Raw genomic sequence first — 17476 nt, forward strand, 5'->3', positions numbered from 1 at the left:
CACTGTCAGAGGGTCAGTACTGAGGGAGAGCTGCACTATCGCAGACTCAGTACTGAGGGAGTGCTGCACTGTCGGAAGATCAGTACTGAGGGAGTGCTGCACTGTCAAATGGCCAGTACTAAGGGATCGCTGTACTGTCAGAGGTTCAGTTCTGAGGGAGCGCTGCACTGTCAGAGGGTCAGTACTGAGGGAGTGCTGTACTGTCAGAGGGTCAGAACTGAGGGAATGCTGCACTGTCAGAGAGTCAGTACTGAGGGAGCACTGCACTGTCAGGGGGTCAGTATTGAGGGAGTGCTGCAATGTCAGAGGGTCAGTTCCGAGGTACTGCTGCTCTGACAGAGGGTCAGTACTGAGGGAGTGCTGAACTGTCGGAGGGCCAGTACTGAGGGAGCGCTGTATTGTTGGAGGGTCAATACTGAGGGAGCGCTGCACTGTCAGAGGGTCAATACTGAGGGAGCGCTGCACTGTCAGAGGGTCAATACTGAGGGAGCGCTGCACAATCCAAGGTTCAGTACTGAGGGAGTGCTGCACTGTCAGAGGGTCAGTACTGAGGGAGTGCTGCACTGTCAGAGGGTCAGTACTGAGGGAATGCTGCACTGTCAGAGGGTCAGTACTGAGGGAGCGCTGCACTGTCAGAGGGTCAGTACTGAGGGAATGCTGCACTGTCAGAGGGTCAGTACTGAGGGAGTGCTGCACTGTCAGACGGACAGTACTGAGGGAGTGCTGCACTGTCAGAGGGTCAGTACTGAGGGAGTGCTGCACTGCCGGAGGGTCAGTACTGAGGGAGTGCTGCACTGTCAGAGGGTCAGTACTGAGGGAGTGCTGCACTGTCAGAGGGTCAGTACTGAGGGAGTGCTGCACTGTCAGAGGGTCAGTACTGAGGGAGTGCTTCACTGTCAGAGGGTCAGTACTGAGGGAGTGCTGCACTGTCAGAGGGTCAGTAATGAGGGAGAGTTGCACTGTCAGAGGGTCAGTACTGAGGGAGTGCTGCACTGTCAGAGGGTCAGTACTGAGGGAGTGCTGCACTGTCAGAGGGTCAATACTGAGGGAGTGCTGCACTGTCAGAGGATCAGTACTGAGGGAGTGCTGCACTGTCAGAGGGTCAGTACTGAGGGAATGCTGTACTGTCAGAGGGTCAGTACTGAGGGAGTGCTGCACTGTCAGAGGGTCAGTACTGAGGGAGTGCTGCACTGTCAGAGGGTCAGTACTGAGGGAGTGCTGCACTGTCAGAGGGTCAGTACTGAGGGAGTGCTGCACTGTCAGAGGGTCAGTACTGAGGGAGTGCTGCACTGTCAGAGAGTCAGTACTGAGGGTGTGCTGCACTGTCAGAGGGTCAGTACTGAGGGAATGCTGTACTGTCGGAGGGTCAGTACTGAGGGAGTGCTGCACTGTCAGAGAGTCAGTACTGAGGGAGTGCTGCACTGTCAGAGAGTCAGTACTGAGGGAGTGCTGCACTGTCAGAGGGTTAGTACTGAGGGAGTGCTGCACTGTCAGAGGGTCAGTATTGAGGGAGTGCTGCACTGTCAGAGGGTCAGTACTGAGGGAGTGCTACACTGTCAGAGGGTCAGTACTGAGGGAATGCTGCAATGTCAGAGGGGCAGTATTGGGTGGATGTATGTGGGTGGGTATGTGTTTTTGTTTGTGTGTGTGTAAGTGACTGGCCAGGATTTTCCAGTCACTGGGTTTTTATTTTCTCTCTGGCAGTGACCCCCTGCGTGTGTGTTTTCCAGCAGGGTGGGGTGCGAGAACAGATAATGCCGCATCGAGCGAACAGTGCCCAGCCGAATGGCACTCGGCTGACGGACTGGAGAATCCTGCCTTGTGTGTGAGTATGAGTGAGTGTGTTGAGTGTTTGAGTGTGTGAGAGTGTTTGTGAGTGTGTGTGAAACTGAGTGTGTGTGAATGTGTATGAGTTTGTTTGTGCGTGTGGGTGGGTGTGAGTGAGTGTGAGGGTGTGTGAGACTGAATGTTTGTGTTTGAGAGTATCCAAGTGTGTGAGTGTTTGTATGTGTGAGTGTGTGTTGTGTTTGAATCTGTGTGTGTTTAAGTGTGTTTGCTTCAGTGTGTGTATGTTTGAGTGTGTGTGTTTGAATGTGTATGTTTGAGTGTGTGTGTCTGTGTGTTTGAGTGTGTGTGTTTGAGTGTGTGTATGTTTGAGTGTGTGTGTATATGTTTGTGTTTGAATGTGTATGTTTGAATGTGTGTGTTTGCATGTGTGTGTTTAACTGTGTGTGTGAGTTTGTGTGTGAATTTGTGTGTGTGTGTGTTTGAATGTGTATGTTTGAGTGTGTGTCTGTGTGTTTGAATGTGTGTGTTTGAGTGTGTGTATGTTTGAGTGTGTGTATATGTTTGTGTTTGAATGTGTGTGTTTGAATGTGTATGTTTGAGTGTGTGTGTCTGTGTGTTTGAGTGTGTGTTTGAGTGTGTGTATGTTTGAGTGTGTGTATATGTTTGTGTTTGAATGTGTATGTTTGAATGTGTGTGTTTGCATGTGTGTGTTTAACTGTGTGTGTGAGTTTGTGTGTGAATTTGTGTGTGCGTGTGTTTGACTGTGTGTTTGCGTGTGTGTATGTGTGAGTGTGTGTGTGTCCTTGAGTCTGTGTGTGTTCTTCAGTGTGTGTGTGTTTGAGTGCATGTGTGTTTGAGTGCATGTGTGCTTGAGTGTGTGTGTGTTTGAGAATGTGTGTGTTTGAGTGTGTTTGAGATTGTATGTGTTTGTGTGTGTGAGTTTGAGTGTGTGTGAGTTTGAGTGTGTGTGTGTTTGAGTGTGTGTGTGTGTATGTTTGTGTTTGAATGTGTGTGTTTGAATGTGTGTGTCTGAGTGTGTGTGTATGTTTGTGTGTGTGTTTAAGTGTGTAGGCGTTTGAGGATGTGTGTGTTTGAGTGTGGTGTGAGTTTCAGTGTGTGTGTATGTGTGTGTTTGAGTGTGTGTATGTGTTTGAGTGTGCGTGTGTTTGAGGGTGTGTGTGTGTGTGTTTGAGAGTGTGTGTGTGAGTTTGTGTGTGTGTGTGTGTTTGAGTGTGTGCGTGTGGTAGTCACCACTGATGTATATATTGTTTATAGAGGATGTCGGTGTAGGTGTTTTGTGGTAAGGCCCCGTACTACAGGTATGGGGATAGTTCCCTGCCTGCTGGCTTCGCCCAGTAGGCGGGGTATAAATATGTGTGCTCCCCGTACAGCAACCATTTCGCCAACTCTTGTAGGAGGCCACACATCTTAGTGTAATAAAGCCTTGATTGCATCCAACTCTCGTCTTTGTGTCATTGGTTGTGCATCGGTGTGTTTGAGTGTGTGTGTGTGTTTGTGTGTTTGAGGGTGTGTGTGTCTGTGTGTGTTTGAGAGTGTGTGTGTGTGTGTTTGCGTGTATGTGCGTGTGAGGGTGTGTGTGCATTTGAGTTTGTGTATGTATTAGAGTGTGTGTGTGTTTGAGAGAGTGCGTGTGTGTTTGAGTGTGTGCGTGTTTGAGTGTGCATATGTGTTTGCGAGTCTGTGTGTATTTGAGTGTGTGTGTGTGTTTGAGTGTTTGTGAGTTTGAGTGTGTGTGTGTCTGAGTGTGTGTTTGAGAGTGTGTGTTTGTGTGTTTGAGTGTGTGTGTGAGTTTGAGTGTGCGTGTGTGTTTGAGTGTGAGTGTGACTGTACGTGTGTGTTTGAGAGTGTGTGTATTTGTATGTTTGAGTGTGAGTGTGAGTTTGAGTGTGCATGTGTGCTTGAGAGTGTGTGTGTTTGTGTGTTTGAGTGTGTGTGTGAGTTTGAGTGTGCGTGTGTGTTTGAGAGTGTGTGCGTTTGTGTGTTTGAGTGTGAGTGTGAGTTTGAGTGTGTGTTTGTGTGTTTGAGTGTGAGTTTGAGTGTGAGTGTGTGTTTGAGTGTGTGTGTTTGAGTGTGAGTGTGAGTTTGAGTGTGCGTGTGTGTTTGAGAGTGTATCTTTGTGTGTTTGAGTGTGAGTTTGAGTGTGAGTGTGTGTTTGAGTGTGTGTCTTTGTGTGTTTGAGTGTGAGTTTGAGTGTGCGTGTGTGTTTGAGAGTGTGTGTTTGTGTGTTTGAGTGTGAGTGTGTGTATGTTTGTGTTTGAATGTGTGTGTTTGAATGTGTGTGTCTGAGTGTGTGTGTATGTTTGTGTGTGTGTTTAAGTGTGTAGGCGTTTGAGGGTGTGTGTGTTTGAGTGTGGTGTGAGTTTCAGTGTGTGTGAGTGTGAGTGTGTGCGAGAGTGTGTGTGGCTGAGTGAGTAAGAGTGTGCTTGTGAGTGTGTGTGTGCAAGTCTGTATGTATGTGTATTTGAGTGAGTGCTGCACTGTCAGAGGGTCAGTACTGAGGGAGAGCTGCACTATCGCAGACTCAGTACTGAGGGAGTGCTGCACTGTCGGAAGATCAGTACTGAGGGAGTGCTGCACTGTCAAAGGGCCAGTACTAAGGGAGCGCTGTACTGTCGGAGGTTCAGTTCTGAGGGAGCGCTGCACTGTCAGAGGGTCAGTACTGAGGGAGTGCTGTACTGTCAGAGGGTCAGAACTGAGGGAATGCTGCACTGTCAGAGAGTCAGTACTGAGGGAGCACTGCACTGTCAGGGGGTCAGTATTGAGGGAGTGCTGCATGTCAGAGGGTCAGTTCCGAGGTACTGCTGCTCTGACAGAGGGTCAGTACTGAGGGAGTGCTGAACTGTCGGAGGGCCAGTACTGAGGGAGCGCTGTATTGTTGGAGGGTCAATACTGAGGGAGCGCTGCACTGTCAGAGGGTCAATACTGAGGGAGCGCTGCACTGTCAGAGGGTCAATACTGAGGGAGCGCTGCACAATCCAAGGTTCAGTACTGTGGGAGCGCTGCACTGTCAGAGGGTCAGTACTGAGGGAGTGCTGCACTGTCAGAGGGTCAGTACTGAGGGAATGCTGCACTGTCAGAGGGTCAGTACTGAGGGAGCGCTGCACTGTCAGAGGGTCAGTACTGAGGGAATGCTGCACTGTCAGAGGGTCAGTACTGAGGGAGTGCTGCACTGTCAGACGGACAGTACTGAGGGAGTGCTGCACTGTCAGAGGGTCAGTACTGAGGGAGTGCTGCACTGCCGGAGGGTCAGTACTGAGGGAGTGCTGCACTGTCAGAGGGTCAGTACTGAGGGAGTGCTGCACTGTCAGAGGGTCAGTACTGAGGGAGTGCTGCACTGTCAGAGGGTCAGTACTGAGGGAGTGCTTCACTGTCAGAGGGTCAGTACTGAGGGAGTGCTGCACTGTCAGAGGGTCAGTAATGAGGGAGAGTTGCACTGTCAGAGGGTCAGTACTGAGGGAGCGCTGCACTGTCAGAGGGTCAGTACTGAGGGAGTGCTGCACTGTCAGAGGGTCAGTAATGAGGGAGAGTTGCACTGTCAGAGGGTCAGTATTGAGGGAGTGCTGCACTGTCAGAGGGTCAGTACTGAGGGAGTGCTGCACTGTCAGAGGGTCAGTACTGAGGGTGTGCTGCACTGTCAGAGGGTCAGTACTGAGGGAATGCTGTACTGTCAGAGGGTCAGTACTGAGGGAGTGCTGCACTGTCAGAGGGTCAGTACTGAGGGAGTGCTGCACTGTCAGAGGGTCAGTACTGAGGGTGTGCTGCACTGTCAGAGGGTCAGTACTGAGGGAATGCTGTACTGTCAGAGGGTCAGTACTGAGGGAGTGCTGCACTGTCAGAGAGTCAGTACTGAGGGAGCACTGCACTGTCAGAGGGTCAGTACTGAGGGAGCGCTGCACTGTCAGAGGGTCAGTACTGAGGGAATGCTGCAATGTCAGAGGGGCAGTATTGGGTGGATGTATGTGGGTGGGTATGTGTTTTTGTTTGTGTGTGTGTAAGTGACTGGCCAGGATTTTCCAGTCACTGGGTTTTTATTTTCTCTCTGGCAGTGACCCCCTGCGTGTGTGTTTTCCAGCAGGGTGGGGTGCGAGAACAGATAATGCCGCATCGAGCGAACAGTGCCCAGCCGAATGGCACTCGGCTGACGGACTGGAGAATCCTGCCTTGTGTGTGAGTATGAGTGAGTGTGTTGAGTGTTTGAGTGTGTCAGAGTGTTTGTGAGTGTGTGTGAAACTGAGTGTGTGTGAATGTGTGTGAGTTTGTTTGTGCGTGTGGGTGGGTGTGAGTGAGTGTGAGGGTGTGTGAGACTGAATGTTTGTGTTTGAGAGTATCCAAGTGTGTGAGTGTTTGTATGTGTGAGTGTGTGTTGTGTTTGAATCTGTGTGTGTTTAAGTGTGTTTGCTTCAGTGTGTGTATGTTTGAGTGTGTGTGTGTGTGTTTGAATGTGTATGTTTGAGTGTGTGTGTCTGTGTGTTTGAGTGTGTGTGTTTGAGTGTGTGTATGTTTGAGTGTGTGTGTATATGTTTGTGTTTGAATGTGTATGTTTGAATGTGTGTGTTTGCATGTGTGTGTTTAACTGTGTGTGTGAGTTTGTGTGTGAATTTGTGTGTGTGTGTGTTTGAGTGTGTGTGTTTGAATGTGTATGTTTGAGTGTGTGTCTGTGTGTTTGAATGTGTGTGTTTGAGTGTGTGTATGTTTGAGTGTGTGTATATGTTTGTGTTTGAATGTGTGTGTTTGAATGTGTATGTTTGAGTGTGTGTTTCTGTGTGTTTGAGTGTGTGTTTGAGTGTGTGTATGTTTGAGTGTGTGTATATGTTTGTGTTTGAATGTGTATGTTTGAATGTGTGTGTTTGCATGTGTGTGTTTAACTGTGTGTGTGAGTTTGTGTGTGAATTTGTGTGTGCGTGTGTTTGACTGTGTGTTTGCGTGTGTGTGTGTGAGTGTGTGTGTGTCCTTGAGTCTGTGTGTGTTCTTCAGTGTGTGTGTGTTTGAGTGCATGTGTGTTTGAGTGCATGTGTGCTTGAGTGTGTGTGTGTTTGAGAATGTGTGTTTGAGTGTGTTTGAGATTGTATGTGTTTGTGTGTGTGAGTTTGAGTGTGTGTGAGTTTGAGTGTGTGTGTGTTTGAGTGTGTGTGTGTGTATGTTTGTGTTTGAATGTGTGTGTTGAATGTGTGTGTCTGAGTGTGTGTGTATGTTTGTGTGTGTGTTTAAGTGTGTAGGCGTTTGAGGATGTGTGTGTTTGAGTGTGGTGTGAGTTTCAGTGTGTGTGTATGTGTGTGTTTGAGTGTGTGTATGTGTTTGAGTGTGCGTGTGTTTGAGGGTGTGTGTGTGTGTGTTTGAGAGTGTGTGTGTGAGTTTGTGTGTGTGTGTGTGTTTGAGTGTGTGCGTGTGGTAGTCACCACTGATGTATATATTGTTTATAGAGGATGTCGGTGTAGGTGTTTTGTGGTAAGGCCCCGTACTACAGGTATGGGGATAGTTCCCTGCCTGCTGGCTTCGCCCAGTAGGCGGGGTATAAATATGTGTGCTCCCCGTACAGCAGCCATTTCGCCAACTCATGTAGGAGGCCACACATCTTAGTGTAATAAAGCCTTGATTGCATCCAACTCTCGTCTTTGTGTCATTGGTTGTGCATCGGTGTGTTTGAGTGTGTGTGTGTGTTTGTGTGTTTGAGGGTGTGTGTGTCTGTGTGTGTTTGAGAGTGTGTGTGTGTGTGTGTTTGCGTGTATGTGCGTGTGAGGGTGTGTGTGCATTTGAGTTTGTGTATGTATTAGAGTGTGTGTGTGTTTGAGAGAGTGTGTGTGTGTTTGAGTGTGTGCGTGTTTGAGTGTGCATATGTGTTTGCGAGTCTGTGTGTATTTGAGTGTGTGTGTGTGTTTGAGTGTTTGTGAGTTTGAGTGTGTGTGCGTCTGAGTGTGTGTTTGAGAGTGTGTGTTTGTGTGTTTGAGTGTGTGTGTGAGTTTGAGTGTGCGTGTGTGTTTGAGTGTGAGTGTGACTGTACGTGTGTGTTTGAGAGTGTGTGTATTTGTATGTTTGAGTGTGAGTGTGAGTTTGAGTGTGCATGTGTGCTTGAGAGTGTGTGTGTTTGTGTGTTTGAGTGTGTGTGTGAGTTTGAGTGTGCGTGTGTGTTTGAGAGTGTGTGCGTTTGTGTGTTTGAGTGTGAGTGTGAGTTTGAGTGTGTGTTTGTGTGTTTGAGTGTGAGTTTGAGTGTGAGTGTGTGTTTGAGTGTGTGTGTTTGAGTGTGAGTGTGAGTTTGAGTGTGCGTGTGTGTTTGAGAGTGTATCTTTGTGTGTTTGAGTGTGAGTTTGAGTGTGAGTGTGTGTTTGAGTGTGTGTCTTTGTGTGTTTGAGTGTGAGTTTGAGTGTGCGTGTGTGTTTGAGAGTGTGTGTTTGTGTGTTTGAGTGTGAGTGTGTGTATGTTTGTGTTTGAATGTGTGTGTTTGAATGTGTGTGTCTGAGTGTGTGTGTATGTTTGTGTGTGTGTTTAAGTGTGTAGGCGTTTGAGGGTGTGTGTGTTTGAGTGTGGTGTGAGTTTCAGTGTGTGTGTATGTGTGTGTTTGAGTGTGTGTATGTGTTTGAGTGTGCGTGTGTGTTTGAGAGTGTGTGTATTTGAGTGTGTGTGTGTTTGAGGGGGTGTGTGCGTGTGTGTTTGAGAGTGTGTGTGTGAGTTTGTGTGTGTGTGTGTTTGAGTGTGTGTGCGTGTGGTAGTCACCACTGATGTATATATTGTTTATAGAGGATGTCGGTGTAGGTGTTTTGTGGTAAGGCCCTGTACTACAGGTACGGGGATAGTTCCCTGCCTGCTGGCTTCGCCCAGTAGGCGGAGTATAAATATGTATGCTCCCCGTACAGCAGCCATTTCGCCAACTCTTGTAGGAAGCCACGCATCTTAGTGTAATAAAGCCTTGATTGCATCCAACTCTCGTCTATGTGTCATTGATCGTGCATCGGTGCGTTTGAGTGTGTGTGTGTGTTTGAGGGTGTGTGTGTCTGTGTGTGTTTGAGAGTGTGTGTGTGTGTTTGCGTGTATGTGCGTGTGAGGGTGTGTGTGCATTTGAGTTTGTGTATGTATTAGAGTGTGTGTGTGTTTGAGAGAGTGCGTGTGTGTTTGAGTGTGTGCGTGTTTGAGTGTGCATATGTGTTTGAGAGTCTGTGTGTATTTGAGTGTGTGTGTGTTTGATTGTTTGTGAGTTTCAGTGTGTGTGTGTGTGTCTGAGTGTGTTTGAGAGTGTGTGTTTGTGTGTTTGAGTGTGAGTGTGAGTGTACGTGTGTGTTTGAGAGTGTGTGTATTTGTATGTTTGAGTGTGAGTTTGAGTGTGCGTGTGTGTTTGAGAGTGTGTGTGAGTTTGAGTGTGCATGTTTGAGAGTGTGTGTTTGAGAGTGTGTGTGTTTGAGTGTTTGAGAGTGAGTGTGTGTGTGTTTGAGTGTGAGTTTGAGTGTGAGTGTGTGTGAGTTTGAGTGTGCGTGTGTTTGAGTGTGAGTGTTTAAGTGTGAGTGTGTTTGAGTGTGTGTTTGAGAGTGTGTGTTTGTGTGTTTGAGTGTGAGTTTGAGAGTGTGAGTGTGTGTGAGTTTGAGTGTGCGTGTGTTTGAGTGTGTGTTTGAGAGTGTGTGTTTGAGAGTGTGTGTTTGAGTGTGTGTCTTTGATTTGATACAGACCTTTACAGATGAAAACCTTGTCTTTGTTCAAATCAATGTTCCCAGTTAGAGGCTCGATTCTCAATTTTGGTCTCCCTAGAGATATGGAAAAATTAAAATTACATATCGGCCATGAATAAATAAAAATATTTTAATAAGTGTGGTTTCACCATAGAATCCACAGGTTGACAGAGATACCTCCTCACCCTCTCTCAGACACACTCAGACATATTCTCCGTTCCTGAGACTAAGTGTTGATGCCAATGCAGAATATTTGGACTTTCTCGACAGCAAAACTGGCGCCGCACCTGGACCGATCCAGCGACTATTGAGGGGCTAGCACCGGTGCCACGTGGAACACAATCGATTCTAATGAGTAACGGGGCCAGATTCGCGATTGACACTCAAGAGGCTGATAAGCTGCAGCTGAATATACACATTACACTCCCCACACACACCATCCCAGCCAACAAGTTGGCACTGGTTATGCTGGAGCGCGCCCATCCTGCTGATTGGTCGGCTAGGGCCAGAAGGCACCTCGAGGGCTGGCTTGATGGGACACCAATATGACCTGCAGCCCGAGGTTCACAGTGGGCAGTCAGCAGCGTGCAAGCTGCATGGCTGCATTGCCAGCTGCGGCAATGGTGTTCCATGCCCATTCACCTCTGCCCCACAGCCCACATCCTGGCCACCACCCGCTAGTCCCCCAGCCTTGGCAGAAGCCACCCACCCTGCCAGTGGATGACTGTCAGCAAACTATGGTGATGTTGAACACTTTCCGTACCCCTTCTCTCTCCCTCAGCAGCCACGGTTCCTGTTTCACGATTTAAAAAAATTGCCGTCGGGAATTAGCCCCCGTGGAGGTGGAGAATCGCGGAGACCCTGGAGAATACCGGGTCAGGCACTCTAATGATATGCCAACGGTGTTTACTGCATGTGCGGAATGGAATGCATTCCCGCTGCTGTCAAGGACTGGTGAATTGTTATTTTGGTGTCAAAACCGATTCTCCACCCAATCGTATTTACCGGTTCCGGCATCAACCAAGGGAGAATCCCACCAACTCTCGCTCTCTCACACACTCACACACACACACTATCTCACACTCACACACACACACTATCTCACACTCACACACACACTATCTCACACACACACTATCTCATACTCTCTCACACACACAATCTCACACACACACTCTCTCACACACTACCTCACACACTATCTCACTCTCTCACACACACTATCCCACACTCTCACACATGCACACTCACACACACTATCTCACACTCTCTCACACACTCCCTCACACACTATCTCACACTCTCTCACACACACACACACACACACACAATCTCACACTCTCTCACACACACTATCTCACACTCTATCTCACACTCTCTCACCCACCCACACATACACACACACTGTCATGTGAGAGTACCTTTAAGAAATGGGTGTTTATAAAATAGCTGCAGTGGATGTACCTTTAAGGAATGGGTGTTTACCAGTGATGTCAGAGTGTGGGTGGAGCTGGGCTGTCTGTCTGCTTTTACTTTTGCTTTGGGCTGTCTGCTACAGGGTGTGTTTGGTTTTGTTTTAGATTTGGAGAAGCAGCAGTCACAGCAAGATGTGTATGAATCTCTGCAAGCTAAAGAATGTTCATTTGGTGATTTCAAAGTGGTAACTGCTCTCAGTAGTGAAGTTAAACCTGATGTCTTTCTGTAAAAAGGGTTCTTTTGTCTTATGGCTGTTGCAAGGATAGATTAAGAGTTACTTCGAGAGTACTGTATTCTTTGGGTGATTTATCGGTGTTGATAGTTGTTAAGATGTTTACTGTGGGTTTATAAAGTGTTAACTGGTCTCATAAATAAACATTGTTTTAATTGAAAAGTACTTTAACTACACCTGTCAGAGGGTCAGTACTGAGGAAGTGCTGCAATGTCAGAGGTCAGTATTGAGGGAGCGCTGCACTGCCGGAGGGTCAGTACTGAGGGAGTGCTGCACTGTCAGAGGGTCAGTACTGAGGGAGTTCTGCACTGTCAGAGGGTCAGCACTGAAGGAGTGCTGCACTGTCAGAGGGTCAGTACTGAGGGAGTGCTGCACTGTTAGGGGATCAGTACTGAGGGAGGACTGCACTGTCAGAGGGTCAGTACTGAGGGAGCACTGCACTGTCAGAGGGTCAGTACTGAGGGAGTGCTGCACTGTCAGAGGGTCAGTATTGAGGGAGCGCTGCACTGCCGGAGGGTCAGTACTGAGGGAGCGCTGCACTGTCAGAGGGTCAGTACTGAGGGAGTGCTGCACTGTCAGGGTCATTACTGAGGGAGTGCTGCACTGTCAGAGGGTCAGTACTGAGGGAGAGCTGCACTATCGCAGACTCAGTACTGAGGGAGTGCTGCACTGTCGGAAGATCAGTACTGAGGGAGTGCTGCACTGTCAAAGGGCCAGTACTAAGGGAGCGCTGTACTGTCGGAGGTTCAGTTCTGAGGGAGCGCTGCACTGTCAGAGGGTCAGTACTGAGGGAGTGCTGTACTGTCAGAGGGTCAGAACTGAGGGAATGCTGCACTGTCAGAGAGTCAGTACTGAGGGAGCACTGCACTGTCAGGGGGTCAGTACTGAGGGAGTGCTGCAATGTCAGAGGGGCAGTATTGAGGGAGTGCTGCATGTCAGAGGGTCAGTTCCGAGGTACTGCTGCTCTGACAGAGGGTCAGTACTGAGGGAGTGCTGCATGTCAGAGGGTCAGTTCCGAGGTACTGCTGCTCTGACAGAGGGCCAGTATTGAGGGAGCGCTGTACTGTTGGAGGGTCAATACTGAGGGAGCACTGCACTGTCAGAGGGTCAATACTGAGGGAGTGCTTCATTGTCAGAGAGTCAGTACTGAGGGAGCGTTGGACTGCCAGAGTGTCAGTACTGAGGGAGCGCTGCACTGCCGGAGGGTCAGTACTGAGGGAGCACTGCACTGTCGGAGGATCAGTACTGAGGGAGTGCTGCACTGTCGGAGGGCCAGTACTAAGGGAGCGCTGTACTGTCGGAGGTTCAGTACTGAGGGAGTGCTGTACTGTCGGAGGGTCAGCACTGAGGGAGTGCTGCACTGTCAGAGGGCCAGTACTGAGGGAGTGCTGCATGTCAGAGGGTCAGTTCCGAGGGACTGCTGCTCTGACAGAGGGTCAGTACTGAGGGAGCACTGCACTGTCAGAGGGTCAGTACTGAGGAAGTGCTGCAATGTCAGAGGTCAGTATTGAGGGAGCGCTGCACTGCCGGAGGGTCAGCACTGAAGGAGTGCTGCACTGTCAGAGGGTCAGTACTGAGGGAGTGCCGCACTGTCAGAGGGTCAGTACTGAGGGAGTGCTGCACTGTCAGAGGGTCAGTACTGAGGGAGTGCTGCACTGTCAGAGGGTGAGTACTGAGGGAGGACTGCACTGTCAGAGGGTCAGTACTGAGGGAGCACTGCACTGTCAGAGGGTCAGTACTGAGGGAGTGCTGCACTGTCAGAGGGTCAGTATTGAGGGAGCGCTGCACTGCCGGAGGGTCAGTACTGAGGGAGCGCTGCACTGTCAGAGGGTCAGTACTGAGGGAGTGCTGCACTGTCAGGGTCATTACTGAGGGAGTGCTGCACTGTCAGAGGGTCAGTACTGAGGGAGCGCTGCACTGTCAGAGGGTCAGTACTGAGGGAGTGCTGCACTGTCAGGGTCATTACTGAGGGAGTGCTGCACTGTCAGAGGGTCAGTACTGAGGGAGAGCTGCACTATCGCAGACTCAGTACTGAGGGAGTGCTGCACTGTCAAAGGGCCAGTACTGAGGGAGCGCTGTACTGTCGGAGGTTCAGTTCTGAGGGAGCGCTGCACTGTCAGAGGGTCAGTACTGAGGGAGTGCTGTACTGTCAGAGGGTCAGTACTGAGGGAGTGCTGTACTGTCAGAGGGTCAGAACTGAGGGAGTGCTGCACTGTCAGAGGGTCAGTACTGAGGGAGTGCTGTACTGTCAGAGGGTCAGAACTGAGGGAATGCTGCACTGTCAGAGAGTTAGTACTGAGGGAGCACTGCACTGTCAGGGGGTCAGTACTGAGGGAGTGCTGCAATGTCAGAGGGGCAGTATTGAGGGAGTGCTGCATGTCAGAGGGTCAGTTCCGAGGTACTGCTGCTCTGACAGAGGGTCAGTACTGAGGGAGTGCTGAACTGTCGGAGGGCCAGTACTGAGGGAGCGCTGTACTGTTGGAGGGTCAATACTGAGGGAGCACTGCACTGTCAGAGGGTCAATACTGAGGGAGCGCTGCACAATCCAAGGTTCAGTACTGAGGGAGCGCTGCACTGTCAGAGGGTCAGTTCTGTGGGAGTGCTGCACTGTCAGAGGGTCAGTACTGAGGGAATGCTGCACTGTCAGAGAGTCAGTACTGAGGGAGCACTACACTGTCAGAGGGTCAGTACTGAGGGAATGCTGCAATGTCAGATTGTCAGTACTGAGAGAGTGCTGCACTGCCGGAGGGTCAGGACTGAGGGAGCGCTGCACTGTCAGAGGGTCAGTACTGAGGGAGTGCTGCACTGTCAGAGTGTCAGTACTGAGGGAGCGCTGCACTGTCAGAGGGTCAGTACTGAGGGAGTGCTGCACTGTTAGGAGATCAGAACTGAGGGAGTGCTGCACTGTCAGAGGGTCAGTATTGAGGGAGCGCTGCACTGCCGGAGGGTCAGTACTGAGGGAGCACTGCACTGTCAGAGGGTCAGTACTGAGGGAGTGCTTCATTGTCAGAGAGTCAGTACTGAGGGAGCGTTGGACTGCCAGAGGGTCAGTACTGAGGGAGTGCTGCACTGCCGGAGCATCAGTACTGAGGGAGCGCTGCACTGTCGGAGGATCAGTACTGAGGGAGTGCTGCACTGTCGGAGGGCCAGTACTAAGGGAGCGCTGTACTGTCGGAGGTTCAGTACTGAGGGAGTGCTGTACTGTCGGAGGGTCAGCACTGAGGGAGTGCTGCACTGTCAGAGGGCCAGTACTGAGGGAGTGCTGCATGTCAGAGGGTCAGTTCCGAGGGACTGCTGCTCTGACAGAGGGTCAGTACTGAGGGAGCACTGCACTGTCAGTGGGTCAATACTGAGGGAGCGCTGCACAATCCGAGGTTCAGTACTGAGGGAGCGCTGCACTGTCAGAGGGTGAGTTCTGTGGGAGTGCTGCACTGTCAGAGGGTCAGTAGTGAGGGAATGCTGCACTGTCAGAGAGTCAGTACTGAGGGAGAGCTGCACTATCGCAGACTCAGTACTGAGGGAGTGCTGCACTGTCGGAAGATCAGTACTGAGGGAGTGCTGCACTGTCAAAGGGCCAGTACTAAGGGAGCGCTGTACTGTCGGAGGTTCAGTTCTGAGGGAGCGCTGCACTGTCAGAGGGTCAGTACTGAGGGAGTGCTGTACTGTCAGAGGGTCAGAACTGAGGGAATGCTGCACTGTCAGAGAGTCAGTACTGAGGGAGCACTGCACTGTCAGGGGGTCAGTACTGAGGGAGTGCTGCAATGTCAGAGGGGCAGTATTGAGGGAGTGCTGCATGTCAGAGGGTCAGTTCCGAGGTACTGCTGCTCTGACAGAGGGTCAGTACTGAGGGAGTGCTGCACTGTCAGGGTCATTACTGAGGGAGTGCTGCACTGTCAGAGGGTCAGTACTGAGGGAGAGCTGCACTATCGCAGACTCAGTACTGAGGGAGTGCTGCACTGTCGGAAGATCAGTACTGAGGGAGTGCTGCACTGTCAAAGGGCCAGTACTAAGGGAGCGCTGTACTGTCGGAGGTTCAGTTCTGAGGGAGCGCTGCACTGTCAGAGGGTCAGTACTGAGGGAGTGCTGTACTGTCAGAGGGTCAGAACTGAGGGAATGCTGCACTGTCAGAGAGTCAGTACTGAGGGAGCACTGCACTGTCAGGGGGTCAGTACTGAGGGAGTGCTGCAATGTCAGAGGGGCAGTATTGAGGGAGTGCTGCATGTCAGAGGGTCAGTTCCGAGGTACTGCTGCTCTGACAGAGGGTCAGTACTGAGGGAGTGCTGCATGTCAGAGGGTCAGTTCCGAGGTACTGCTGCTCTGACAGAGGGCCAGTATTGAGGGAGCGCTGTACTGTTGGAGGGTCAATACTGAGGGAGCACTGCACTGTCAGAGGGTCAATACTGAGGGAGTGCTTCATTGTCAGAGAGTCAGTACTGAGGGAGCGTTGGACTGCCAGAGTGTCAGTACTGAGGGAGCGCTGCACTGCCGGAGGGTCAGTACTGAGGGAGCACTGCACTGTCGGAGGATCAGTACTGAGGGAGTGCTGCACTGTCGGAGGGCCAGTACTAAGGGAGCGCTGTACTGTCGGAGGTTCAGTACTGAGGGAGTGCTGTACTGTCGGAGGGTCAGCACTGAGGGAGTGCTGCACTGTCAGAGGGCCAGTACTGAGGGAGTGCTGCATGTCAGAGGGTCAGTTCCGAGGGACTGCTGCTCTGACAGAGGGTCAGTACTGAGGGAGCACTGCACTGTCAGAGGGTCAGTACTGAGGAAGTGCTGCAATGTCAGAGGTCAGTATTGAGGGAGCGCTGCACTGCCGGAGGGTCAGCACTGAAGGAGTGCTGCACTGTCAGAGGGTCAGTACTGAGGGAGTGCCGCACTGTCAGAGGGTCAGTACTGAGGGAGTGCTGCACTGTCAGAGGGTCAGTACTGAGGGAGTGCTGCACTGTCAGAGGGTGAGTACTGAGGGAGGACTGCACTGTCAGAGGGTCAGTACTGAGGGAGCACTGCACTGTCAGAGGGTCAGTACTGAGGGAGTGCTGCACTGTCAGAGGGTCAGTACTGAGGGAGCGCTGCACTGCCGGAGGGTCAGTACTGAGGGAGCGCTGCACTGTCAGAGGGTCAGTACTGAGGGAGTGCTGCACTGTCAGAGGGTCATTACTGAGGGAGTGCTGCACTGTCAGAGGGTCAGTACTGAGGGAGCGCTGCACTGTCAGAGGGTCAGTACTGAGGGAGTGCTGCACTGTCAGGGTCATTACTGAGGGAGTGCTGCACTGTCAGAGGGTCAGTACTGAGGGAGAGCTGCACTATCGCAGACTCAGTACTGAGGGAGTGCTGCACTGTCAAAGGGCCAGTACTGAGGGAGCGCTGTACTGTCGGAGGTTCAGTTCTGAGGGAGCGCTGCACTGTCAGAGGGTCAGTACTGAGGGAGTGCTGTACTGTCAGAGGGTCAGTACTGAGGGAGTGCTGTACTGTCAGAGGGTCAGAACTGAGGGAGTGCTGCACTGTCAGAGGGTCAGTACTGAGGGAGTGCTGTACTGTCAGAGGGTCAGAACTGAGGGAATGCTGCACTGTCAGAGAGTTAGTACTGAGGGAGCACTGCACTGTCAGGGGGTCAGTACTGAGGGAGTGCTGCAATGTCAGAGGGGCAGTATTGAGGGAGTGCTGCATGTCAGAGGGTCAGTTCCGAGGTACTGCTGCTCTGACAGAGGGTCAGTACTGAGGGAGTGCTGAACTGTCGGAGGGCCAGTACTGAGGGAGCGCTGTACTGTTGGAGGGTCAATACTGAGGGAGCACTGCACTGTCAGAGGGTCAATACTGAGGGAGCGCTGCACAATCCAAGGTTCAGTACTGAGGGAGCGCTGCACTGTCAGAGGGTCAGTTCTGTGGGAGTGCTGTACTGTCAGAGGGTCAGTACTGAGGGAATGCTGCACTGTCAGAGAGTCAGTACTGAGGGAGCACTACACTGTCAGAGGGTCAGTACTGAGGGAATGCTGCAATGTCAGATTGTCAGTACTGAGAGAGTGCTGCACTGCCGGAGGGTCAGGACTGAGGGAGCGCTGCACTGTCAGAGGGTCAGTACTGAGGGAGTGCTGCACTGTCAGAGTGTCAGTACTGAGGGAGCGCTGCACTGTCAGAGGGTCAGTACTGAGGGAGTGCTGCACTGTTAGGAGATCAGAACTGAGGGAGTGCTGCACTGTCAGAGGGTCAGTATTGAGGGAGCGCTGCACTGCCGGAGGGTCAGTACTGAGGGAGCACTGCACTGTCAGAGGGTCAGTACTGAGGGAGTGCTTCATTGTCAGAGAGTCAG

At 51.1% G+C, this 17476-nt stretch overlaps 1 protein-coding gene across 1 annotated transcript in view; it reads right to left on the reverse strand.

The window, feature by feature from the left end:
* LOC119974249 (neural cell adhesion molecule 1-like) overlaps positions 1–17476 on the reverse strand; it is a 93391-nt gene that overhangs the window by 50481 nt on the left and 25434 nt on the right. The window contains exon 4 of the mRNA XM_038813017.1: positions 9462–9536. Within this exon, the coding sequence (XP_038668945.1) occupies positions 9462–9536 (75 nt within the window). The remainder of the gene's footprint in view (positions 1–9461; positions 9537–17476) is intronic.

The sequence above is a fragment of the Scyliorhinus canicula genome, chromosome 12 (genome assembly GCF_902713615.1).
Source record: "Scyliorhinus canicula chromosome 12, sScyCan1.1, whole genome shotgun sequence".
Lineage (NCBI taxonomy): Eukaryota > Metazoa > Chordata > Chondrichthyes > Carcharhiniformes > Scyliorhinidae > Scyliorhinus > Scyliorhinus canicula.